Source organism: Podarcis cretensis (assembly GCF_951804945.1).
Source record: "Podarcis cretensis genome assembly, chromosome: 2".
Lineage (NCBI taxonomy): Eukaryota > Metazoa > Chordata > Lepidosauria > Squamata > Lacertidae > Podarcis > Podarcis cretensis.
The window spans coordinates 86036473-86063904 of record NC_137171.1 but is presented as its reverse complement, the minus strand read 5'-3'; the positions used below and the strand labels follow the sequence as shown (position 1 = coordinate 86063904).

At 40.3% G+C, this 27432-nt stretch overlaps 1 protein-coding gene across 4 annotated transcripts in view; it reads left to right on the top strand.

Annotated features, from left to right (window-relative positions):
- Positions 1–27432, top strand: part of EEFSEC (eukaryotic elongation factor, selenocysteine-tRNA specific) — a 153722-nt gene that overhangs the window by 89002 nt on the left and 37288 nt on the right. For 3 of the 4 annotated variants that reach the window (XM_079964555.1, XM_079964558.1, XM_079964556.1), the window contains 2 exons: positions 163–804; positions 15156–15312. In XM_079964555.1, the coding sequence (XP_079820681.1) occupies positions 163–804; positions 15156–15312 (799 nt within the window). Of the gene's footprint in view, positions 1–162; positions 805–15155; positions 15313–18955; positions 19021–27432 lie in introns of those variants that run through there. The other variant, XM_079964557.1, reaches the window with a different exon arrangement.

Genomic DNA, 27432 nt, shown 5'->3' with positions numbered 1-27432 from the left:
CAGTGTTTTAATGTCTAGAAATAACTCTACTGAAAAGTGTGTTTTTGTTTTTTCTAAAGACCCAGAAAGTGGGTATAAATGTTTTTAATTAATAAAATGCTTTATTAATAAATAAACCATATGAATATGACTATTTTTCTTATCCTTTGCTCCCATAAATAGGTGACAAAGAAGGTCAAGTCCATGCAGATGTTTCATACTCCAGTTAACTATGCCATGCAGGGTGACAGGGTAGGAATCTGTGTGACTCAGTTTGATCCAAAACTGTTGGAAAGAGGTCTGATCTGTACACCTGAATCTCTCCAGACTATTCATGCTGCTATCATCTCTTTAAAGAAAATCCCATATTTCCGAGGCACTCTTCAGACCAAGGCAAAGTTTCATATCACAGTTGGCCATGAAACTGTTATGGGAAGAGTTATGTTCTTCAGCCCAGCTCCTAATGACTTCACCAAAGAACCCCTGGAGAATGATTTTGATTTTGGAAAAGAATATCTTTATCAGGAGGAATATCTTTCCAAAGACTCAAAGTCCTCAGAAGAAAACAAGGAGAACAACTGCACTGAAGAAAGACAGCTCCCAAAACAACAGTGGGCCTTACTTGAGTTTGAGAAGCCAGTTACCTGCCCTAAACTGTGTCTTGTGATTGGCTCAAAGCTGGATACCGATATTCACGCGAACACTTGCAGGTTGGCGTTCCATGGAGTGCTCCTCCAAGGGATGGAAGACAAGAATTATGCAGAGACATGTCTCCCAAAGCTTAAAGTTTACAAGCTGAAACATAAGGAAGGACAAGTGGAACGGGTAAGCTTGTGTGATATAATTTGAGGATCACCAGAGATTACTGGGCTGTAGAAGAGTTAATATAGTAAAGGAAAGTTAGAGAGGAACGTAAGAGAAGGGGGATTTGACAGCCAATGACGTGGTAATAGGGAAAATACAACTGGAACTAAGATGACAGAGTCATGGCCTTTGTTGAAGCCTGTGGCAATTAAAAATAGGGCTGGAGGTTATCTGTTCATGAAATTTCTCCAGAAGCCTGCCCAGGATAGCAGAGAGAACGTTGCTCTCTCTGCTGCTAACACTTGACTTCCCTTTTGCCTTAATGTACGGTTTTCATACCAAGAGGAAACATGGAGACATGCTTATATAGGGCTGGTGATGCTAAATTGTTTTCACAAATTTTCATTTATTTCTGTTTAGTTCTGGGCTTACTATCTTGGATAGGTTTTTTCTTTTCTTTTTTAGAGAAAGCTGCAGCTTAATGTTTGGTCCCAGTTGTCGGGGTGGGAGGGTGGGGAGTGTGAACAAATGGGTGGTGAAATCATTCATTGCTTTTAAGAAAAGTCCAGACTCTGGTTTAATAGAAATACTGATTCAGATGGTCCCACCCTGCTGCCGATGGATGTCTGGAGATTAGAATAACTAAATTTACAGTGTCTATTCTTGGCACGGATTGAGGAAAAGGGCATTCTCATTGTCAAGGAAGGAAGAGGGTGTCTGCCCTCCCCCTCTCAATGCTCTAGGGAGGCACTAAATAATAATGCCATGAGGAATACTTTCACCCTAAAAGCATTGTAGGGAACAGGCTGGGAATGAAGGAAAGACTGCCGTCTTTAGCTTGCCAGTTTCATGGGAGTCTATTCCTGAAACACATTTTAGTGATTTTTTGTGGTGTTCCATCTCCCTTCCCCCCAAGAAAACACACTATGGTCAATTAATATAGCTGGGGTTGATCCTGTTCTCCTTCCTTGCTGCAGAATTTGATATGAACTCCTCCTGTTTTAATGGCCAGTTCACCTTGAATAAATTCAAATCAGGCAATTATATATTGTTCTAATTATAATTAGATTAATACATTGCTCTCATTGCTCCATCAAAGTCTGCTCTGCTTTTTTGAGAAATAGTAGCTATTATGCATTTGTGAGTTGTTTTCTTTGCTCAGGTCAGCCAAATATCATGGCTTCAGTAGCTCGTTATTAGGTAGCAGTAAAGAATTAGCACTTAAGTTTTTACTACAGTACTTACAGCTGTTCTATAGCTGCCACCCTTCAGCAAAATCCCCTACAAAATCCCCCACAGACCTATAGATCAGATGCCTTCAGTTAGTCAGTCTAGGGACTGCATGCATTGGGAGAAGTACACCTTTGTGAACACACTGTTTCCACAAAGCAGACAATTGCCGCTCTTTTTAATTTCAAATGAAAGAGACCCTGTGTCATGCTTACAAGCTACCAGTTTTCTACAATTACTGGTATAGCATAGTGGTTAAGACTGGCTCTTTTTACCTGCAGAATATGAAAGTGGATATGAAAGAGCCATGCAGTTGGCCCCACCTATGAGGTTCTTTCTTACAGACCCATGCAAATTGTGCTGTGGGTTTCACACAGGGGAAAGTATATGTGTGTGTGTGCTTGAAGAGACATTGTGGCCCATGTGTCAGTAAGCTCTTTGAAAGCTCCCAGTTCAAATATTACACCAGTCTCAAGCTCTCTAGGTTGTTTTAGACAAGTCACTGTTTTTCAGCCTCTGCACCCTCTCCACATCTACACTATGGGAATACAGTAGTACCTCGGGTTAGAAACTTAATTCGTTCTGGAGGTCAGTTCTTAACCTGAAACTGTTCTTAACCTGAGGTACCACTTTAGCTAATGGGGCCTCCCGCTGCCACCACACAATTTCTGTTCTCATCCTGAAGCAAAGTTCTTAACCAGAGGTACTGTTTCTGGACTAACAGAGTCTGTAACCTGAAGCTTTTGTAACCCAAGGTACCACTGTAATAATAACGACTAGTTTATTTAATACATTTATATTTTGCTTTCCTTACAGCATGGAACTCAACTTAGTTGAGCTACTATGATTACTGAGATATTGACCTGGTTTACATGACATGATAAGCTAAGCTATGACTTAGCAAGAATGCACAGTCTCCCAGAGAGGAGCTTGCAGCCACTTTGTTCCTCCCACCCAAGCTAAACCATGGTTTGGCTTTGTGTGCCATCTGAACAGAGACTTGTGGTTAAACTCCTCTGCTCACTGACCATAAGCTTGGCTTAGCTCTAACTACCACCTAAAGTGTGTGTGTGATTGTAGAAAACATGATGTCCTTAACTTTGTGCATACGTTGAGAAGTATGAATCTAATCATCTGAGGAAACGCCATCTGATTGGCCATATGGGGTAAAAAGTCTCCTGCACCAAGTTCAAAAGTGAAAGGTGATCCATAGATTCGTGCTGTGACTTCTTGGCACGTCTGTTGAGTAAATGTTTTGCATAAGCAAGATTAGATCCTGAAATGTTGTTGCTTTGCCTGTGGCAAGGGATACTTGTCAATGAGTAACTCTGCTACAGTAGGAAGAGAAGGCAGGTGGAGGGGAAGCCCTCTACCATGTTTGCAAAGCACAAGCTGCACCGCTTGTTGTTATTTTGGACTTGTTTAGTGAAAATAAACATATACCTCAAGGAGAACAGCTCCTTGCTGAAACCATACACAAAGCCCTTTGATATGTGAAGATTTACTGGAAGATTGTTGGCCAACAAGGCTTCATGAACAGGTATTTTAACAGGGTAGCTTGGTTACGACCAAGTTACTGTATTATTTTTTAACCACAAATACTTTGAAGCCTGCATCTGGATCATCATGATCCATCATCATAACTGCTCGCACATCTTTTGCATTGTGTGGATACAGAATAAGAAGCCGCAACCCTACTATAGTCTTGCTTACACTGTACCTACTTTCTGAAGCACATTGCTATCATACACCTCTCTATAATCAGAGGGTTTTCTGAAACTAAGTTCTACTCAGAGTAGAACTACTAAAATTAATTGGCCCAGTACTGGTACTGGATACCCATTGAGCTTCTCTGTTTCTAATTAAAAGACAAAGTGTTAGGATTTTAACAAGGGCAACACAAAAATTCCTTGTAGGGCCTGTGTTGGCCATTGTACTTGAGGTGCAGTATTGGTGCCTTAGTTCTTCCTTAGTTTTGCAATTTAAATTCTGTTATATACGTATGATGCTGTGTGATATCAGTGTTTGGCAGTAAACGGAACTGCCTAGCAGAACCTGCTTTTACCACGATTAATGTTTTAGCTGCTTTGAAGTCTGAACATGGGTTTGCTTGGTTGTGCTTGGCTGCTGATGGCATGCTAAATGTGATAATAACACAGCAATGAGGGCACTCAGTGGATAAAAATGCACAATGCTTTCACAGGTTAAAATCTGCAGTAAAATAGGAGCATAAGAGATGTATTTATTTTTTGGCTGCTGTTCTGTTTGCGATTGAGCAATTTTGTGAAGCTTAGGAATGTGGAGATAATGGTGTTCTCATTTGAAATACTATTCATGTTTAAAAGTGAAGAAGATGGGGGGAAAAAGATGAACTTTAGTGGCAGAAGGTTGAAGGATATGGTAATTTACAAAATATGGATCAACATGGTTTGGTTAATTGGTCACAACATTTTCCAGTGAAGGCAGTTCTAAGAAAAGAATAAATATTTTACTTTTAAAATAACAGTAAATATACTTGCTTTGGCTGATGAGGCAGAATTTGGCAGGGCTTGCTAATAGAAATTGTTAGATTAAACCATACAGTATAAACGTTTTGGCTTGCACAGGAGTTTGAACAGTCATTGATTTTTTTAAAAGTTGTGTTAGAGTCACTTACTGAGTATCTGTTTTTGTTAGTGATGTTGAGGCTGATAAGGGCATAATGAGAATGTAGGAGAGTTGGTGAGTTGGACATGATTGTATGAGTTTAAAAGCAAGTTTATATGCTTAGATTTGTAACATAATCTAGCTCTAGCCCTATTCAAGTGTTCTCAAAATCCAGAGATACAGTACATGGCGAAGAGAGCCATGGGGACAAGTGTTCAGGCTCTGCCCCACCACCTTCTGTGAGTTTGAGGGTGGTTATTTGAAGTGGGTCACTTGCTTCTACTTTTGGAAGCCCATGTGATGTTGGGCCCTGATTTCCAGAGTTCTCCATCACGTGGGGAACTTCCTTGAGTACAGGAGCCTCTTGCTGCAGATAATCGTTCTGCAGTTTAGAGAGGGTGATGGGCATAGAGCCAGTGTTCTCATCTCCTTGTGTCATTTGTTGTGCATTTCCCTGTGTATTTGTGAATGCCCAGAATGCCTGAAAATGGCTTCTGTTGTCTTGTCAGTTCTAGTTGGGCATCTGATTGCTGAATCTCAGTGTTTAATGCTTTAGACAAAAAAAAGGAAAAGCTCATCCTCATGGTTTTGTATCTTATTTTCTCTGTGTAATAGCAAATATATAAATCCTATCTGCTAAAGGTTTAGAACCTGGGCTTTGAAGGATTCCAGCCTTTCTGTCTCCCCACCCAACATTCCCATAATCTTTTGTTTACTTCTTTAATGCAGTTTTTCCCCCTTCAAAATATGTAATTTTAAAACTTTTTCCCCCCTCAGTGTTCTTGGCTTGACTGCCATTTTTATAACAACGTTGTTGAACTATAAAGCAACCTGTGTTGTTGTTACTGAACTGATTTAAATGATTTCTTTTTGGTGGCCACTTCTAGCTGATCTGGGCTGTAGTGCTACTAAAATACTGTAGGAGATACTGCCTAGTAAGATTTCATGGATTGGATAGGCTTATAGAATTAGCAGAATCAATATAAGCTTGTTTTGTTTTCTGTTTGTTTCTACTACAGATAATGGTTACGGTTCTGCATCTTATTGGTGTTATCACATAATCCTACAACTGGAAGGAACCAAAATGTAATCAAGTCCAACTCCTTGACTTGAGCAGAAAATGCTCAACTTGTTTAAGGCTCTCTGTGCAACTAGCCCCACACCTACAAATCTTCAGTGCTTCTGTTGTGAACTTGCTATGACACTAGTTGTTGTACTCCGTTCAGACTCATGCTAGTCCTGAATGTGAGCATTGTATATTCCTATATAGTGCCCAGGCTTGAGACTGTCTGCCCCAAACTCTCCTGCACAGCACTGTGGACATGAAGGTTCAGGGCTAGCTGCTAGCTCCAAATTTGAACATTTTAATGCAAAGGAGGCAGGGACTTTAATGATTTGTGTGTGAGAGAGAAATATGTAATGACACCTTCCTCAAATCCAATTTATTTCCCTACATTAAAAACCCTTGGTTGAAGTGGCAGACCATTTTCCTTTCCTTTACCCAAATGGTTACCCATCCTGCCTTGTGCCTGTACTTTCTCTTTGCTCTAATGCTGCTAGGACTGTACAGTGTGTATGTGCTGTCCTCAGTCTTACTGTTTTGAATCCCCTTCTAGGATTATTTATTCTATAATCCTGGAGATTCCTTGACTACCCAGAAACCCAACTAATAATGGGAGTCCAATCAATGAGAAGAAGGTGACCCTGCACAGCATGAGGATTGTCACATTTTCATGAAACCTTCAGAGATGGATAGTTAGAGCAATTAGTGCTATACCTAGAGAGGAAGGGGGAGAATTGGAAAGCTACTAATGAGTTCTTGTTGGGCAGAAATTAACCAAAGAACAAATACCATTTTGTATATTTGGAGGGTCTGTACTTGCAACATCAAGCAATGATGCAAGGAAGTTTTGTGAAAGGACAGACAGGCTTTGTACAGGCCTCCATTACATTCATGTGCTATATTCCAATTATGAAAGTCATCCCAACAAGTCTCAGTTGTAGCTATAAAGTCACATTTCTCTTCCTGTATTAGGTGTTCAAGCTCATCTTATTTCCCATACTCAGCACATTAGTGAATAGACATCAAAAACCTTGGGTTTCTGTTCAACTGCTATATTAATGTGGGGTTTGCAAGGCAACACCACAGCTTCCTCAGTTTCTCCTGTAGTACCAAGTCCCCATCTTTATGTGCTTATTTCTGGGCTATTTTCTCCACCCCCACAGTATTTAGTTTTTATGTTCTCTTGATCAAGTTCACCATGCTTCTGCCAAGCTCATTTCCCCCCATCCTTGTCAGGAGCAGCCCATCTCCTGCCAGTAGTCCATTAAGGAAGCTTAGACATGGTCTCAGAAACTGAGCCTCTCTCGTTGACACCATCTACATAAGACATTCTAGGGAAGTATTTTTCTCTCTGTATGTAGTTCTCTGCATTTACACAGGAAAAATTAGATACTAAGGTCCTTCAACTTCCTCCCTTTTGCTGCCTAATCAGATGGGATACTGTCCTAGTTGTGCCTGATGGTGTCATTTGTTCCCACATGGATGAACAAGAAGGGATAAAGATCAGTAGGCATGACAAACCACTTGTCCAGCCCATCCTAGATCCAGGCACTATAGGATCAGCATTCTCCAAAAGTTAACAGATCTGATCAGCACACAGTCACACCCTTATTTCTTAGTAGGGAGTCTACAACCTTTGTCCTTCTCTTCATGTAGGTGGCGATTGAGCTACCTCTGTTCCCGAAGCTTTGAGACTCTTCATTCCCACTTAGTGCAGCCTGCTTCAGACATTCTCCATCGGGATTGTTAGAGCCTCTCTCATTGAAAAGATTTTGAAAACAATACATTAGTTCCAGTGGTTCAGAATGTTCCTGCTTCTAACAGTCACTCTGGTTCATGCACTTCCCCTGTTTGCTACAGTTCTCATTTTCTTCCCTGAGACTCTTCCTGCTTTTGTCCTTGCCATAGTGCCCCCTGTATCCTTATCTCCTCTAATGAGGCAGTGAGCAAACGTGCTCCTCCAGTCCTTTTACTTTCTCTTCCAAAAGAGCATTTAGCTTACTGTTAGCACACAAGCCTTGATGTAGAAGCTTTCCTCCTACACTCTTCTAGGTACTGCTAGGATAAGGAGATTGGAAGCTTTTGCTTCCATTTTCTGTTAACCAAACTGTGGTTAATCTTAACTATTCATTATTGAAACAAGACAACTTCATACATAATAGTTTGAAGTTGGCTTGTTTCAGTAAAACATAGTTAAAACCAGGCATAGACAAACTAGGCCCTCCAGATGTTTTGGGCTTACAAATCCCATCATCCCTGACCACTGGTCCTGTTAGCTAGGGATGATGGGAGTTTTAGTCCCAAAACAACTAGAGGGCCGAGTTTGCCTATGCCTGGTTAAAACTAACCCAGTTTGTGTCCAATTTTAGAAATAATTCTTAATTGTGGTAAGTTGAAAATGGAAGCAAAAGCTTCCAATCTCATGGCCATTGTGGAGGGGGCTGATGATCCCAAGGCTCATTCGTGTAAATGCTGAACCATAATTAGTTTGATATCTGAATGAGGCCTATGTATGCTTCAGTAGTCAATGAACTGAAGTTAATAAGTGAAAAATAGTTGTTGGGTTGACAGCCCTGTTCCCCAACACCTTTATTAACCTTAACTGTCCTAGCTTTGTAAAGTAAATACTGCCAGATTGAATCCTCCTTAGCATATACCTGACCTGTGCTCTATGGAACAGTTCGTTATTTAGATTATTTCTAGAGGATCTTTTTATCCCCAACTTCTCTTTCCCCCCCTTCATTCCTTATTCTAGTTCTCTTTCCCCACCTATTGTTTTATGTCTCCCTATGTTCCTGGAAAACTGGTGCCTGTTAATTTCCAAATATGAGCAATAATGTATTTCAGAGACTGAATCTGACTGTAATTTGCATTATTCTAAAATTAGAATAGACTTTCTGGTGTCTCTGAAGAGGAGGAGGTTCTGTTTAAGTATTTTCTCCCCCACCCCCAACCCGTCGATAGAATTAAACCACGAGTTTGTGCTGGATGTCATCACGAAAAACGTAGCTACAGCATTGCAAACATAATACCGCAATGCAAATAATATTTAAATCAAAGGATTTTAAAACTGTGTACTCTGTATTAAAGTTTGTGTGTGTAAGGGAGAGGGAGAGGGACTGACTCTTCACCTATGTTAATACAGTACTATTTGTTTTTTTTCTTTCTGCAAACACAAAAGCCAAGGGGGAGGGAATATTTCATAAAAATCAATGCTATTGTGTCCTCTGGTCTAAGCCATAAAACAAGAGCAACAGAAACATTCCCTTTGAACTTGAAATCCCTTTCTAAGCTGCTGATCTAACCTAAGCAAGAGAGGGAGAATTTACTAGTCAGAAACATTTGTTCTTTTTTCCCTTTCCCTTTTCTTTTTTTTAACTCCTTAAGTGAGTTTGATGCTGCACCTCTGCCCATAAATTAAAAAAATATTATTGTAATGTAGGTCAGTGAACTGAAGCGCCACTGTACACCATGGAGGATTAAAGTCAGAAAGGCAACCCTCTTCCACTCCCACTAGGTCATATGACAATATAAACAAGAAATGCAAGGAGCCTTCAGCTTTTTCTTGACCTAATCCTTTGTTTATGCAGCACTTAAACTGACTTTTGGGGTCGTCTCTGTCTGGCATTAAAGCCCTTAAGCTTTTTGAAGTTTCCCTGAAGTTAATAAAATTAGTCTGCCTTCACGGCGAGGCCCCTGTCTGCTGCCTCAAAAGAAGAGTATGTATCCGTTGTTGTCTTTGCAGCTCCAGGTTTTTAAACTTCACATTTTATAACCAGAAAGAAACTGGAGGAGAGTCTGAGGAGAGACCCAAAGCCCAAAAGGCTGCTCAGCTAATGGGCAAAGTGATTGCCATAGTAGATGTTCTGAGAACTCAGAGGAGATTATGGCTCTATCCAGTGATTGGCGCTAAATTGCTGGTGCAGTAATAAAGAGTTGGGTTTCAGTGGAAGCAAATAATAGGCTTTTCTAAAACATTTTGTAAGAAGGAGAGGGCAGCATAAAAATAAAGACAGTTTCAACACAACAGTTGTTCACATTCGAAAAAAATGCTATTTTTTGAAAGTTCAAGTTCCTGTCCTGCTACATGCCAGTAAACAATTGGTGGCCATATAGTGAAGCTTTCCAAACTGTTGTAAATAAAAATATGGCCTTTTCCCTTATGGGTTATCCAAGAGCCCATATAGAGTCCTTACATAGGTTCCCTATTGGTAGGAGAAAATAACAGAGGTCAACCAGAGAATATTGAGAAGCAAAGCAGCTAGTAAGCTTGATCTTTATTGATCTGTTGCAACAGGGTGCTCCCCTCACACGCAGGAGAGGAAGAGGACCCACAAAAATGCTGTGCAAGGGCTTATAAAGACTTTTGAAATTCCCATCCTCTAGATCAAGACCACCCCCAGAAACATTATGCATACATCACAGAAGGGGTGTAACCTAAGACCACCCCTCAGATACATCCCACCTACATCACAGAAATTTAAATGTTTTTCTCTTGTCCTTGTTTATCTCCTGTCCGGCAGGTTACTTGATTGGATTTCCTTGGTAGCCTGGCCAGTCTTTTGTAGCGATAAATACTTATTCAAACACAGACATACCCGCAAGACAGGACCTGTGAAGGAAAAGACAATGGGGAGGCTTTCCAGTTTGACCTTGCAGAGAAAACATTTGCTCAGTTTAGGAATCAAAATGGTTCCAGGTTGGCCTTCCTGTGCCGATCTATGTACGTGCGGTTATGAACATTGCCATATAAGCCCATAAAATTCCTATCACATTATCCCCCCTTTGGGGCTAGAATTTTTCTTAAAAATTTTTGCCCCACAAATAATAACATCATATGTTGTAGATGGATGCCTTTGTGTAAACATACCATATAAAAATAACATATGTTGCATTTTGTTACTCAATTACTTGTGGCATTCTAGCTCTTGGAAGAAACATTTTCTCAATAGTGGCTATGCTTTACATTTAGCAGGAAGGTCCACTACTGGACCTTGCAGTTTGCTTTTTAGCTCCACTGTTTTGTGTTCTCAGGTGCCAAGCTAGCTCTTCTGTGGTCTCACACCGGCATATTGGTACAGCAACACATCCTGTTGAATCCCCTCAGGGCTTTCATTTAACCATGTCGCCTGGCACTCACCATAGCTGGCACAGGTTTGGACATATCATGAGAGAGATATCTTTGCCTTGGCCTTTCTATGGGATTTTATTATTTTATTGGCGTTGGTCTTACACTCTAGGAAAGTTGCTCACTTGCTCTTAAAGGACCAAAAAGCTAATTGCAGCCTGGATACACTTGCCCAATTCAAACTGAGTCCAATTTGAATTTATATATGCCCATGGTTCTCAACTTTCCAAACCAATCTGTTAAAACAACCATTCTTAAAAGGGCACTTGTCCAAATTAGTTAATTTAACTCTATAAGGGATCATTCCCGCTAAATCAAGGCATATACACTTTTCTTGTTATCTGGGCTTTCATGGATCTTGAAGCTTCTCCTTGGTAAAATCAAAATTCGGTAGAGAAGAGTAAGCACACAATTTGGTTGTCTAATTGAGATGAAAAAATGAGAGCAATTATGGGGAAAAACCTTAAGATTCACTTTCTGCAATCTGGGGGGAAAACTATATGAAAATGATATGCAGATGTTAGCAAAATAAAATAAAATAAATAATGTGTTGGAGATATAAACAAAGTGAAGGAACCTTATTCCATGTATGGTGGATGTGTCCTCAAATAAATAAAATTTGAGACATGATCTACGCCCATTTCCATTTGGCATTCTAATCAAAACATCCCAAATAATAATAAAGAGTGTTGCTTCAAAACTACCTGATAAAATATGGTTCCAAGAATAATACTTGGTTGTGGTTAGATTAATTTCACAGCTATACGGGAAATCCAAGATTAATAAATAAATACAGAACAATTGCTACTTAAAGACAGTACTGAATCTGCAAGAGATACAGAAGTCATAGAAGAGATTCAAAATAGTTTTCTGGAACAGAAAGAAAGTGACTGCAAAGAGAGAAAGAAATAGTAAAAAAGTAATTTCTTTCTGGGAACTTCGTGTATAGAAAAAACAAATCACTATTTGTGTCCTTTGAATAATTAAAAAAATTTTTTTTGTGACAAAATTAAAATAAATAAAAACAAAGAAATAATTTTCTGTATTTCCTGAAGCAAACATAATATTGCATTAAATTGATACAGGTCAATATTAATTTTAGATTAGGTGTGATTTGTAAGACAAAATTAAGAATGAGCAATGTTTCTCATCTTACTAGCTGAGTTTTGGTCCCTGCTTATGCATTTATTAGGGACACGGGTGGCGCTTTGGGTTAAACCACAGAGCCTAGGACTTGCCGATCAGAAGGTCGGTGGTTCGAATCCCTGCGACGGGTTGAGCTCCTGTTGCTCGGTCCCTGCTCCTGCCAACCTAGCAGTTTGAAAGCACGTCAAAGTGCAAGTAGATAAATAGGTACTGCTCCGGCGGGAAGGTAAACGGCGTTTCCATGCGCTGCTCTGGTTCGCCAGAAGCAGCTTAGTCATGCTGGCCACATGACCCGGAAGCTGTACGCCGGCTCCCTTGGCCAATAAAGCGAGATGAGCGCCACAACCCCAGAGTTGACCACGACTGGACCTAATGGTCAGGGGTCCCTTTACCTTCACCTATGCATTTATTTAGACCATACTCTGGTCAAGGTGGTTTCTAGTGCTCTAATTCTGGAAATGGGAAACTTCATTTTGCAGAAAGTGACTTACTTATGTTATAACTTAATTCCCCTACCCCAATCCCATTTTGCTGGCTGTTTTTAGCTGCCTGTTTTCATGTAGCCTCATGTTGTGTAATGATTTTATATACAATATATATTACTATTTTAAAATGTTGTTAGTTGCTTTTAGGACTGATGCTCAAAAGGTAAGATATAAATGGGGGGGAAATAAGTATAAATGGGGGGAAATTTTGACAATCCAGTTCTCCTTTGCATCTTCACCTCCTTCCTTTCCCTCTCCTTGAGTAACCCCCTCGTGCCTGGAGAGCAGTGCTCACTGGACAGCAATGCATGCCTAAGGCCAGATGGTTTGGACCCTAAATAAAATAAATAATAAGCTTTCAAAACCAGCCACTACTGAAAAAGCTTCTCAGGTTCAACTCCTATACTTTCCACAAACCATATTGCATTTGCTTTTTGACTATGGCAATATTCTGAATACACAATTTTTACCATCCAGATTAGTTGTGAGAAGAATTCCGTGCAGCTGAAAATCTTGTGTCTCCTGAATTTAAAATATTACTCTTGGTCCACCTAAAAAGGTCTGTCTGTATTGCTCTGTATTTCTTACTTTGTGGGATCTGTGCGACACAGAATTACAATATTGACTTGAAGAGAAATCATGGTAGCTTGCCATTCAATAAAGCAGCATTTTCTTATTTCCTTTCATGTCAATACTCTAGTTATGACACTGAGGCACAGTGACTTCAGGGGTTAGTATCATCCAAAGATATTCACACCTTGGGGATTAGGCTCACTTCGTTGCACCTTTGCTTTGCCAGTGCCCCAGGGAGCATCGTTTATCTTTCCCCGTGCAACAAGCTTGCTGCCTCTTGTACCTGATTGCTTAATTATGAATCCAAAGTTGGAATGGTGACTTCCACTGGTTTAATAATCTTTAAATTAAAATTAAATACAGCTACTTTAAGACTCTGAGTTTAACAAACTGACATGATTACATACTCCTTGCAAAGATGAATTTTTAAAAGTTATACTGTGGACCTTGGATTGCGAACTTAATCCGTTCCGGAAGTCCATTCTTAAACCAAAGCGTTCTTAAACCAAGGTGTGTGCTTTCCCATAGCAGCGGGGGACTCAGGTTCACAAACCAAAACACCTACTTCCAGATTTGCAGCGTTCTTAATCCAAGTTGTTCTTAAACTAAGCTGTTCTTAAACCAAAGTACCACTGTATTGTCATATTGGAAGCATGTTTCCTTATTGTTGTTGTTTAATCGTTTAGTCGTGTCCGACTCTTCATGACCCCATGGACCAGAGCACGCCAGGCGCTCCTGTCTTCCACTGCCTCCCGCAGTTTGGTCAAACTCATGCTGGCAGCTTCGAGAACACTATCCAACCATCTCGTCCTCTGTCGTCCCCTTCTCCTTGTGCCCTCCATCTTTCCCAACATCAGGGTCTTTTCCAGGGAGTCTTCTCTTCTCGTGAGGTGGCCAAAGTATTGGAGCCTCAGCTTCAGGATCTATCCTTCCAGTGAGCACTCAGGGCTGATTTCCTTAAGAATGGCATGTTTCCTTATATGAACAGGCAAAAGAATCTGCTGAAATGAAGGTGGTAAGGAGTTGAAAGGTGGTAGACATGTCAGTAGGAGTAATGCATTTGGGTGCATTTGGGTGCAACTGGTGCATTTAGAAGCAGATCTAACGTGGTACATAACATATTAGAAACCTGGAGCCAAGGAAATGACTGCTTAACACAAATATACACGAATCAGATGCACAAATATTGGGGGGGCACATGGCTTGACTGTAGTACTTGTGAGAAGGATTTAAAGAAGGACTACAAACTTAACATGAGCCAACAGTGTGATGCAGCCAGGGGTGTGTATGCAATTCTAGGCTGCACCAACAGAAGTATAGTGTCCAGATCAAAGCAATTAAAAGTACCACCCTATTCTGCCTTGGTTCAACCTCACCTTGCAGTTCTTTCTCCAGTTATGGGCACCAACAGTGCTTTTTTTCCTGGGGGAATGCAGGGGTACGCATACCCTAAACATTTTGGGAATCTTTGTACTTTTGTCAATTTACTGTATTTATTTTTCTTGATTTGAACTATAAAATGGTGATTTTTGAAGTCAAAATGAGAGTACCCCTAAACATTTTTTTTAGAAAAAAAAAAAGCACTGGGCACCACTGTTTAAGAAGGATTTTGACAAGCGGGAACATGTGCAGAGGAGGGCAGCCAAGATGATAAAGGACCTGGAAATCAAGCCTTATAAGTGACAGTTGGGGGAGTTGGATATGTTTAGCCTGGAGAAGAGAAGACCAAGAGGGTGATATAGAGCCATCTTCAAATATCTGAAGGGTTGTCACATGAAGGATGGAGCAAGCTTGTTTTCTGCTGCTCCAGAGGGGAGGACCTGAACAATGGATTCAAATAACAAGAAAGGAGATTCTGACAAAACACGCTGAAGAACTTTCTGATGGTAAGAGCTGTTTGGCAGTGGAACAGACTACACTGGAAGGTGGTGGACTCTCCTTCATTGAAGGTTTTTAAGCAGAGGTTGGATGGCCATCTGTCAGAGATTCTTTAGCTGTGATTCCTACATTGCAGGGGGTTGCCAATGCAGTACCTTTTAAAATATATTTTTTTTTAAACCAAGAACTTAGATTTTGTGTTTGTGTGTTTGTTTTTTTGTAGCTCTGTGATGATTACAGTGTGATTGGTCGTTCACTGTTTAAAAAAGAGACCAACATCCAAATATTTGTGGGGCTGAAGGTCAAGCTGTCTACAGGAGAGGAAGGTTTAATAGAAGGTGGCTTTGGACAGAGTGGAAAGTTTAAAATCCGCATTCCAGGTAAGTGTTTATCTTGCAGCATGCACACATTTAGTAAAAGTTTTTCTAATATCCTCAGAAATCTTGGGGAGTCCATTATTATATGCATTCAGAGAGCTTAATAGCACACAAGTGGGAGGTGTTGTGAAATTGGCTCATTGTGGGAGACTGTTATTAGGACTGAGCCAAAAGAAAGACACTTCATCTGAATACAGTCATGTGAAAAATGTCCCCTTTCTGTGAACAGGGGCAAAAAGTCTGTGCACCACAGCAGCCCATGCTCTTCCCACCAGATACCCATTCAAAGTGTTAGCAGTGAGATGCAAAAGCATTGTCCGTGCTCAAAACTGGTCTCAGATAGCCAAATCTGACTTAGCTGTGTGATGCTGTGGCATCAATAATACACTTACTATGTGACCCTGATTGACTGGGAACAATTTTTAAAAGCTGACATTTGATGGAGGTGTTTTATTTTATTTTACCCAAATGTTTATTCACACTTAAAATATTTCTGGTTTGCCTGTAGTTTAGCTTTGATTGTTATTGTTATTAATTGGAAACATATAACATTTTAGAAACATGAAAACAAGATAGTTACTAGTCCTAGTCTTGCCGTGAAAGGACCTTCTGGCATACATAGCAGCTTGTCATGGGTTATGACAAGTAGTACAAACAGAAATCAGAAGCCTCTTTTCTTCTTTACCACAGAAAGGTCACTTAAGGTACTTCACTACCACTTCCTAACCCAGGTGAAGAGCACTCAGGAAAGCCTTTTCAAGAGGATTTGCCAAGAGCAGAAGATATTACTTTTGTAGTACAAGGTTTTCCTAACCTTTCCAAATAACCCTTCTGTTTAAGACTAATTTCCAGTGCTAGCAATGTTACACTAAGGCACTTGGATTTCATATTGAGCTTGTAGATACCTCCCCCCCCCCCAGTCTACACTATTTATATAATGAGCAGAGTAAATATTTATTGTAGGTTCAAACAGAAAAAAGAGCATGAAAAAGTAAGCAAGTTCAAAATAAAAGGCAGCATGCAGTCACTCCTCAGGGTTTACCATGGAAGACTAAATTGCTGTTTGGATAGTCACAAAATGTGCACATTCCTCTCAATGCAGCAAAGTACCACGAGTTTTGAACAGAGTTCCCTTCTGGCTCTTTCAGTAACCTATTCTAGGCAACTCCCTGGCCTCAAAACATGATCCCTCGCCACCATATTAAAGTTCAGATATGCTCACCCTTCCCACTTTTTACATGCAGTACTCCACAAAGAAAAGTGTTAGTCAATAAGCTGGTCCTTCACTGCCATTTGGCAGTTAATAAACCTTGGTTACAGCTAGTAGTTAGTGAAGGGAGATCTTAGCCATGAGTCCAGGACCAAATGTTGGCCAAGTTCAATACAGTGGTGCCCCGCAAGACGAATGCCTCGCAAGACGAAAAACTCGCTAGACAAAAGGGTTTTCCGTTTTCCGAGGCGCTTCGCAAGACGAATTTCCCTATGGGCTTGCTTCGCAAGACGAAAACGTCTTGCGAGTCTTGCGAGTTTTTCCCCTCCCCCCCTTTTTCTAAGTCGCTAATAGCCGCTAAGCCGCTAATAGCGCTAAGCCGCTAAGCCGCTAATAGGGGTGCTTCGCAAGACGAAAAAACCGCAAGACGAAGAGACTCGCGGAACGAATTAATTTCGTCTTGCGAGGCACCACTGTATGTTATAGGAGCAAAAAGGACCAAGGAAGAGCAAAGTGGCTGTGCATTCATCTCTAGGAGCCTGCAGGTTTGCCTTAGCATGCCATGCAAAACAGACCAGTGAGATGCATACAACCCTTTGAGGAAAATCAGCACCTGTACCCGTTGAGGGACAAGTCTTTTAGATTCATATCATATAGATTTTTAAAGATTAATATGCAAAACTGAAAGGAATTTGAAAGAAGGATATTCGAGTTCAGCCTTTCCCTGAGAAGTTTAGAAAGGAGATGGTTATCAGCCTGATAAGCTCAAATCATCCTTTATTAGCTAGTTAAGTTTGGAGCAGGGGCCCAGTTTTTTTCTTGCCAGTTTCTACTGTTTTTCAAAGTATTTATTAGGAAAATTTGGAGAACTATACTGGGAAATGAGAACAAATGCAATATTAATATTCTAATAAAAATTACTGAAATACGCTTTTCAAATTGGTAATAGTTTTGAACTGATATGAAATTAAACAAAACAAAATGAGAGTCTCAACCAGAGTGGATTACATAACTGCAGTTTATATATATCATAAACTTTAACTACAATGCAATGTGATTTCTATTGATGAAACAATTTTAAAATTTGTTCTAAACTGTGCTTAATTTGATTTTCTTGGAGAGAGAAAAACAGGTTTCCCCCCATGACTAATGTTAATTTTAGCTTGTTTCTTGTTTGCAGACCACAGTGTTTTAATTATTCTGAATAATTACAGTATATAACTGTCAGGGGTCCTTTACCTTTACCTTTTTATGTCTTTAAGATACTGATTATGAAATGTGATGTACAACCTTATTTCGCATTCTTAATCCAAAGATCTAAAAAATGGGTGTGACAAATAAGTTTGCAAACCCATGCAAAATATTTGTGAATGCTTCTAATGTGGCTCTTCAATATTTATTTCTATTGGATTCAAAGGGGTGTGTTTCAGGCTGGTCTTTGAGCATATGACTTTGAGGATTCAGCAGATAATAACTTAGTTTCAGAGGCTCTGGAACCAAGCAGAAAGTACTTCTGCTTACATAAAGCAGGGCCCTGATTTTCACCGATACCCACCCACTGTATCCTGTGCCACATCTTGTGTTCTGGTGGGTGTCCCACTCTTGGGAACAACTTCAGCGTAGTTGTGTAGGGAATATTTGTCAAAAATTGAGGGGAAGAAAAAAAAAGTTGATTAGCGATGAAGCATCTTATTGACAGGACAAAGTTTGCAGTGCCCAGCTGTGGTACACATGGCAATCTGTTCCCCAGCCTAATATCTTTCATATATCAGAATGGTTTCCTCATTTTGGGGGGTGGGGAGCCGAGACTGAGAATTAATTCCAACCAACAGTACGTTGTTAGCTGACTTGAGGATAAAGCTGTTTGCTTACACAAATCGTCTACTTGCATGAGCAATGTACTGTAGGATCCATGAACTCATGCAAGGTCAATAACTTTCTTTCCATGAAAACAAAATCAGCAAGTTCCAAGTTTTTGTTTTCATAGAAAGGGAGCCACAAAATGTTGTGAGATCACAGTGTCAAGTTACACTACTCATGAGCAGTCCCCCCCCCCCCGGTCAGCTGACAGCATAGCAGCAGAACTGATTCAGAGTGACATGTCCCATGGCTGTGTTGACATTTGAGCCAAAGTCTGTTCCTGACACTCCATCCATAGCCATTCTGCTTTCTATATATTTCTGAAGGATACAGTTTTTCTTTTCTTTTTTTAACTCTACAAAAATGATAACTACAAGAGAACATTAATATTAATCCAAAAATATTTTGCTTGGAAAAAGAAGTCAACTTTTTCTGATGAGCTGCCCTCTTCTCCTTCCATGCAGTCAGGAGAGTAAAGTTTTTAAATACGCTATGAAACCATGGTGTATAAAGCTGGCTTGTTTAACTAACCATAGTTTTTTGTGTTTTAAACCACAATCTCTGGTTTGCATGCAGTGGCAAGCCAGGTTTCATAGAAAGTGAAACTAAACTCTGCCAAAGTCATCATCCTGGCCTTGTGAGAAGAGGAAAGGCGAGCATGTGAGTCCGAGGCTCACAGTGTGCATTTCTGTTGATGCATGTGGCACTAAACATAGGTTTAGACTTCTCTGCAAGTGGGCTGTTTGTGTTTGTCTGGGCAGGGGAAGAATCCCCATTACCGGCACTACACAGTTTCCATGTAGCTTGTGGGTTTTGACTGTAAACTCTCTGGGTTGTATCCAGTGTTGGTCCTACTAAAAGTAGAACCGCTGGCATTCATAGATATAAGTAATTTAGGTCTGTTTATTTCAGTAGCGCTACTCTGAGTTGAATTCAGACTGCACCCCCACCCAGCCAAAAGAATCCTAGGAACTGTAGTTCACCCCTCACAGATCTATAGTTCCCAGCACTCTTAACAAACTACAGTTCCCAGGATTGTTGAGGTGTGCACGCTTTATTTGTTATTTAAATGTATCATGTATAAACAGCCTTAGTTGGATACAGCCCTCTGTCTCAAAGCACCCTAACTTATACAAGAAACCTCAGCATAGTTTGGTGCACATGGGCTTGGATTATATGGCAGCTGTTGACCTGTTTAGTAGATTCTTGGCTATAGTTACTAATTTTCAAATAAAATAAAGATTTATGTTTTATTTGATGTCAGAAAGCCTGTAGCATATGGGAGCTGGCAAGTTCTCATCCCAAATGAATTCTTGCCACCATGTGGGGACCAAGCAGCACAAACTGTGATTACCTCCACATGCACCAAGCTTCTGGAGTCTGTAGAATATTATAGTATTTTAGGACTTCGTTCTGAACAAAGCTAAAGACACGATTCCTTCTCACAGGTGCTAAGATCTCATTTTGGTAACAATGTCCAGTGCTGCACAACAAATCAAATCAAGATTTACAGAATTGCTTGTTCCTTTTCTCATTCACTGAATATTTTCTGGTATGGATCATGATAGAATTTGGCAAGTTATAACAGAATATTGTAGCAAGGAGTCTCTCCACTCACCATCTAGTCTTTGCAACCCATAAATGCAGGCGTAGTGACTTAAACAAGGCTGTCTTACAGAACCAAAACTGCACACTCTGGAGAAAATAAAAGCATGACTAGAAAATTGCTAGATGTTTCTGTTTCTTTAAGAGCTACCAACATTTCATTGTGGAGAAGGGTAGTAGATATGACGTTGCTTAAGTCAAATATAGTTCACATTCCATTGTTCGGTCAGTGTTGCTTTTTTAATATGTCTGTATCCTGTTTGTGGTTTTTTAAAAGAGTTTTTTTTTTTAAGTTTAGCTGGTTGAATTCCCCTCTTCTGTTCCTCTCCCCATACATATTATTCTACCTCTTGTTCTCTTTCATAAAAGTTCCTTTCATAGAGGCTTACTCATATAACTTTTTAAAGAAACAATGTAATTAATTTTTTGAAGATTCTTTAAACAGCATGCATATGAAACTCTCCCACTCCTCATGAGAACAAATGAGAAGTTTAAATGGTTGAGGGATGACTTCAAGCTGAAAGACATAATAGTTTCTTTAAAGGAGGAGAAAAACAAAGAAAAAAGAAAAGCACCCAATTTTTGAGTCCAATTGAAATTGCTGTAGAAAAGAAAGGCTCAAGAAACGAAAGAAACTGTTGCAGTACATTTGGTGCAAGTGAATTGATTGCACAAAGAGAATACATATTCTATTTGGTAGCCAATTTTACTGTATTGGGGAATCAATTGTTAAATAAAGATAATAGTAGAGCTGCGTTTGCTTTGACTTTATGTACACGTTTACCTGGAAGTTAGTACCACTGAATTCAGTGGGGTTTACTTTGAGTATACATGTATAGGCTTATACTTTAAGACTCTTAGGGGACTGATGTGTTTTTGCAGGTGTGTACTACTTCATGTCATTGACACAGCAAAAGTGCATTAGTAGTGGATTTATTCTGGATGTCCACAAGTCATTCTGCTTTATTAGTTCCTCTCTGGTGCTTGCCCATGTTAGCACATTATTGCTTTCCAGAAGAGCACTCTTGCACTACAGCTCTACAAAAGTAGGACAACCCACCTGGAACATTTGTGGTATGAAAAAGTGCAGGATTTCAGCAGGAAGCTATGGAACATGAATCAATTAGAAACAAAGGAGTATGTCCATCCCCTAACTTTTGCAAGTGGGATTGCATGTAATTGCCTTGATACCATCAGAAGCACAAATGTGCAATGAAAAGGATATAAATGTGCAATGAAAAGGCTTTTTGGAGGGACCTTAACTTGCCTTTAGAAGGTAAAAGCAAGGTCCCACCCTCTAGATTAAAAATAATAGCTGTGTTGGTGGCAGCTTTTGATGGGAGCTTAAAATCAATAGGGAAACCATGCAGATTTGGGGGTTGCAAAGGAGAGTCTTTGGTACCCTGCTTCTTCCCTATGGCACCTCCTGTCTTTTGATCCTTCTCTCCTCTTAAGATCGAATCTCCTCATAGATGTTTCCAAAATGTGAAGGAACTCGGAAAAGCACAAGAAAATGTATTAAAAGGGCTAAAGGTAATTGATTTGCTATTGAAAGAAAAAAGAAAAACTTTCTGTATGTGAGAAAGTATGTCATGATAAATTGTACAGAATGATAATTAAGCATGATTATGTACACAAGAGATGTTGATGCATTGTATAGGATTCCCCAAGAAAGTATGACACAGCCCAATCCTATCCACATTTAACTGGAAGTAAGTTACTGACTTACAGTGGAATCTTAACAAAGTCTGCTGAGATGTAAGTTCTATTGAATTCAGTAGAGCTTACTTCCAGGTGAGTGGGGTTAGGAGTGCAGCCTTACTCCCAAGTACATGTGCATAACACTGCACCTTTAGAAGAAGAGTAAGTGTGAAGAAGAGCAACACATTGTTTCATAGCAGTTGCTTGTGCCTGGAGTGTGTGCATCTCCTGACAGCTTTTCCCCTTGCTGCTCTGGTAAGGTGTGTGCATAAAGGACTCGTGTAAGCAGAATCAATGACAAGTTTTGTTCCCACATCCCACATCTACCCAGCTGGGGTATGGGGTTAATACCCACATTATTGTTCCTTCTTACACTGCTCCTTCTTGTGAACAGAGTAGAATGGGTAGAAGCTCTCTACCAGTAAACACAAATTGTCACAAAGTGTTGACGACCAGGGTCAATTCCATTTCGTTTCTGTTACTATATCAATGACTATTAGCATTTGCTACAGAATAAATGCATTCTGGTTTGCTTTGATACATTTTGATAGTATTGTGTTGCATTTATATGAAGTTGATTTTTGGCAGTGTGTGTTTGGTTTGAATACAACAGGTAATTCCCAGACTTTCAGGCTGCTTCCCATTCTCCTGACTTGGACCTAATCAGGTTGCTGCTAGGAAAAAAATTGTACTTCCTGTTGCTGTATGGCACTTTCCCCAACAATTTTTATTTCCATGCTTTCTTAACTGAATAGCAAAAGATTGTGATACATATGTGTTGTTTAAAAGCAGCAGCATTTTCCAGTATTCCAAAAGAAGCCAATTATAGACAGCATATTCATAACCATAAAGGTAAAGGTAAAGGTACCCCTGCCCGTACGGGCCAGTCTTGACAGACTCTGGGGTTGTGCGCCCATCTCACTTAAGAGGCCAGGGGCCAGCGCTGTCCGGAGACACTTCTGGGTCACGTGGCCAGCGTGACATCGCTGCTCTGGCCAGAGCCAGAGCCAGAGCCAGAGCCGCACACGGAAACGCCGTTTACCTTCCCGCTGGTAAGCGGTCCCTATTTATCTACTTGCACCCGGAGGTGCTTTCGAACTGCTAGGTTGGCAGGCGCTGGGACCGAGCAGCGGGAGCGCACCCCGCCGCAGGGATTCGAACCGCCGACTTTTCGATCGGCAAGCCCTAGGCGCTGAGGCTTTAACCCACAGCGCCACCTGCGTCCCCCATTCATAACCATAGCCAAGTGGAAATATTAGCTGTTTCCATTATACAAATCTATGGTGTGACCATGCTTGAAATACTGTGTACAGTTCTGGTCGTCTCACCTCCAGAAAGGATATTGTAGCTGAAAAGGTTTCAGAAAAGGGCAAACAAAATGATCAAGGGGATGGAGCAGCTACTCTATGACAAAAGGTTTACAGTATCTGAGGCTTTTTAATTTAGAGAAAAAGTGACCAAGAGGTGATACGATAAAGGGGTATAAATTCATGCAGGGTGTGGTGAAAATGGATGGAGATAAGCTTTTCTCTCATAATACTAGAACTTGGGAACATCCAATGAAGCAGAAGGTTGGAAGTTTCAGAACAAACAAAATAGAGTACTGCTTCACATAGAGAGCATAGTTAAACCATGGAATTTCCTCCCACAAAAGTCATCAACTTGGATGTCTTTTAAAAAGGATTAGGCAAATTAATGGAAGATAAGGATATCAGTAGTTACCATTCATTACAGCTATGTTCTACCTCCATTTTCAGAGGCAGTATGCAAGTTACTGGGAATGGCAGGTGTGAAGAGTGCTCTGGCACTGCGCTCCTTTTAGGCTTTCCATAGGCATCTGGTTAGTCCCTGTAAGAACAAAGTGCTGGACTAGATGGACCTTTAGCTGCTCTTGTGACAAACTCGCTTGTAAACACGACTATTCTTCATGGTACATTTTCTATTATTTTCCATTATTTCATTCTGCTTCCATTATCGTTGTTGTTTCACTCTGTCTTGAAAATGTTGGAATGCTTTCTTCTTTTCTTTTTATAATCCAGAAAAAAACGTTGTGATTACTCTCAGCCGCAATAAAATGACATTGTTTCTTTGCAAATTATTGATCTGAAGTGCAAATTAACATTTCTTATTTGTATAGTCTTGAGGTAGAGTTATGTTTCAGGGGGGAACCTTAATCTTAATGCTTATAAAATCCTAAAATACAGTTTTCAGATTTCGGTACAAAGCAACAAGCATTGACAAATCCTAGAGATTTATCACTGGAAATTCAGCTAACTTAAACTCTGTTGACATTTTAGGAAGTATAGTGTGTATCTTTATATAGTGCTGAGTCAGCTTTTCTTTGCCCTTATTGTGAACTACAGCTAAAACTATATCCAGTTTTAAAAACAGCATTGAAACGGAATATGCACCCAACTTTCCCCAAGACTTCTTAGAAAGGATACCTGGTTTGCAAAAGACTTACATGTTGCATTCATTTAGTCAACAGTGGCCTGTCATCCTCTGACTTCTGAAAGACAGTATGTTAATAAACTGACTCTAGATGGAGTGAGATTTAAAGCAAGAGTGGTAAACTATGTATCCAGCAACCATCTCCTATGGTGTGAAATGCTAATTTATTATTATTTTTTTCTCACTGGGGATCCTGGGGCTTGTGGTCCAGCTGCATGATCCTAATGGGAAAAGATCCTCAGAGCACCATTTGCTGCAGTATATGCCCATTTGCCGCTGCCAGAGTCTCCTCTGCCTACTACAGTGGAACTGCTTTCCTGTGGAGCTTCAGTGGGAATGAGCCCTTCTTTCTTTCAGGTGTCTTCTGAAAATGGCACTATTCAGACATTATGCCTACTGATCTTTTTGATTATTTTTATGGATATTTATAGACTGATTTTATTGTATTTTATATGCTGTAAGCTGCCTTGTTATATTTCAATGGAAGAGTGGATTGTAAATTTTCAGATAAATAAATAAAAATGTGTTGCATCGTTCAGAGAAATCATCAGGAGTGCTAGAACAGCCTGATTAATTTTGGAGCGATGCAGCAAGTTTTTGTCCATCTCTAAAACTGACCATCTTAGGGTTTTGGTTTTTTAGTGTGTGTTTTTTAAAAAAACAACTTAAGTAAGAACACTTAATAGAATGTTTAATCTCAGTATGGATCAGGTTATAGAAAGAATGCATTTCAAACACATTCAGAAACACTTATTATCTGGAAAGGCAGTTATGGGGGGATGAAAGGAGGCTGTGTGCTGACATTTCGAGCCCATGTGTGTGCATTTACATGCATGCGCACTAGAGTCAATATGCATCCTGTCCCCCACTCAGAAAGTTAACATCTAAAAACCCAGGAGAAGGGGCTTGAGAAGAAGAAGAAGAAGAAGAAGAAGAAGAAGAAGAAGAAGAAGAAGAGGAGGAGGAGGAGGAGGAGGAGGAGGAGGAGGAGGAGGAGGAGGAGGAGTTTGGATTTGATATCCCGCTTTATCACTACCCTAAGGAGTCTCAAAGCGGCTAACATTCTCCTTTCCCTTCCTCCCCCACAACAAACACTCTGTGAGGTGAGTGGGGCTGAGAGACTTCAGAGAAGTATGACTGGCCCAAGGTCACCCAGCAGCTGCATGTGGAGGAGTAGGGACGTGAACCTGGTTTACCAGATTACAAGTCCACTGCTCTTAACCACTACACCACGTGTAGAACTCAAGTCCCCTCTGTACTAGTTAACAAATATAAAAAGGCACCCCAGTCTTGTCCCCCAAAAGCAAAGCTGAGACAAAATGGGAAGTCTTTTCCTAGGGGTTAGCAACAGAAAATACAATAATAATAATAATAATAATAATAATAATAATAATAATAATAATAATAATAATAATTTATTATTTATACCCCGCCCATCTGGCTGAGTTTCCCCAGCCACTCTGGGCGGCTCCCAATCAGTGTTAAAAACAGTACAGCATTACATATTAAAAACTTCCCTGAACAGGGCTGCCTTAAGATGTCTTCTGAATGTCAGGTAATTCTTTATCTCTTTGACATCTGATGGGAGGGCGTTCCACAGGGCGGGCGCCACTACCGAGAAGGCCCTCTGTCTGGTTCCCTGTAGCCTCACTTCTCGCAATGAGGGAACCGCCAGCAAGGGCTGACTGTCACTCAAGGCCCAACCTTTAATGATCCATTCCTTCCCTGCCATATTTATTTGGCACAAAACTTGGGTAGTTAGACTGATGTGGGGTTGAGGAGAGAGAAAACAAGGGGAGAAGAAGCATGTCTAAGTTGGACAGATATGGATGAAAGAGGCTTTACTAGGATTTTTAATTAATTGTGTTATTGTAGTGTTGCCAAATCAATGGTAATGGGCAAGTAGATTTTTATATCAATTGCTAATTGCATAGGGTGGCTTGGGAGGTCAGTGAGACTGTGGAAATTTAGTGGATACAAATAGAAACAAGATAGCTTGGTTTTCCAGAGATGAGTTGATATGTGCAAGAAATCCATTACAGAACATTTTTATCACTCAGTATGCTTCCTTTTTAGGGAGATCCTGCTGTTTGCATTCCTTTGATTACGTTGCATTAAAACAGGATTATCTTGGTGTTTTGGCCATATGGTATTTAGGTGGGTTTCTTTGCATCATGCCTCCCCACCTCTTAGAAAGAAAACAAGAGCCACTAGGCACAAGGCTTGCTAGGTTGCATTTTTTTCATATCTGATGTTGCTGAGCAAGAGATGAATGCAAAAGCCCAAGGGCAAACAACAACAACAAAGTTTTATTTAAAAACTGGAGATTCACTCTGCTTGTTCTTTCATAGTCTCTCTTTCCCTACCCTCTAAAATAAACAAGAAAAAGAAAAAGAAAATCCTTAAGGGTGTACTTCAAGCATAAATCTTCCTTCCCACTTTGTAAAAATTGGCTGCTGTGACATGGACAGAAGCTGATGGAGGCAGGTTGACAGGGAAGTAGCATTTTCCTTTATGCTCCTTTATATTGAGAGGATTAAACTCTGGCAATATAAAAGTATTGATGACCACAAGGAGGAGGTGGGTGATATTGATTACAGAAGCACTGACCAGAAGAAAACCTTGCCCACTTTCTAAGTGACCTGTAGATAATCTTTGAAACTGCATGTCACAATAGGGTAATCTGTTGTCTTGACTTCTACTTGGGTCAGAACTGAGATTTATACTGTTTGCTTTTCACCAACAGATGTAAAATTGAGTGCTTCTGTTTTGGCACACCCCAGTTGCCCGTGCTAATCTATGAAAGGCAGAAACTGTGAGCAGGATGTTTATCTGCAATCAGTATAACCCTGGCACAAACTGCTTTCCCTCATTGTTTCCTCTTTTCAACCTCTTGTTCTGGCTCTTCTGCTATCTGTCACTTGCTTCTTGCATGGAGCCTATGTCTGGCTTGCTTATGTATAGCATGTATAGCATGCTTGGCAGGGGGTTGGACTCGATGGCCCTTGTGGTCTCTTCCAACTCTATGATTCTATGATTCTCTCTGTCAATTGGTTCCTTGCCCTTCTCTCAATTTTCCCATCCTCTCTTGATTCATATTGACTCCTGGTTCTCATACACTCTTGAATCCGCAACCTGAACAGGCAGTGGATCTTGGACTCCAGATTTCTGACCCATCACAGTACTGATGAGATGTCATTTGAGTTGAGTCTTTTGAGTTGTCCTTGATCATTGGCTGCCATTCATCAAGTCTTGCCTTTACCTCTTCCAAGTCCCTGCTGCATGTTTGGCTGATG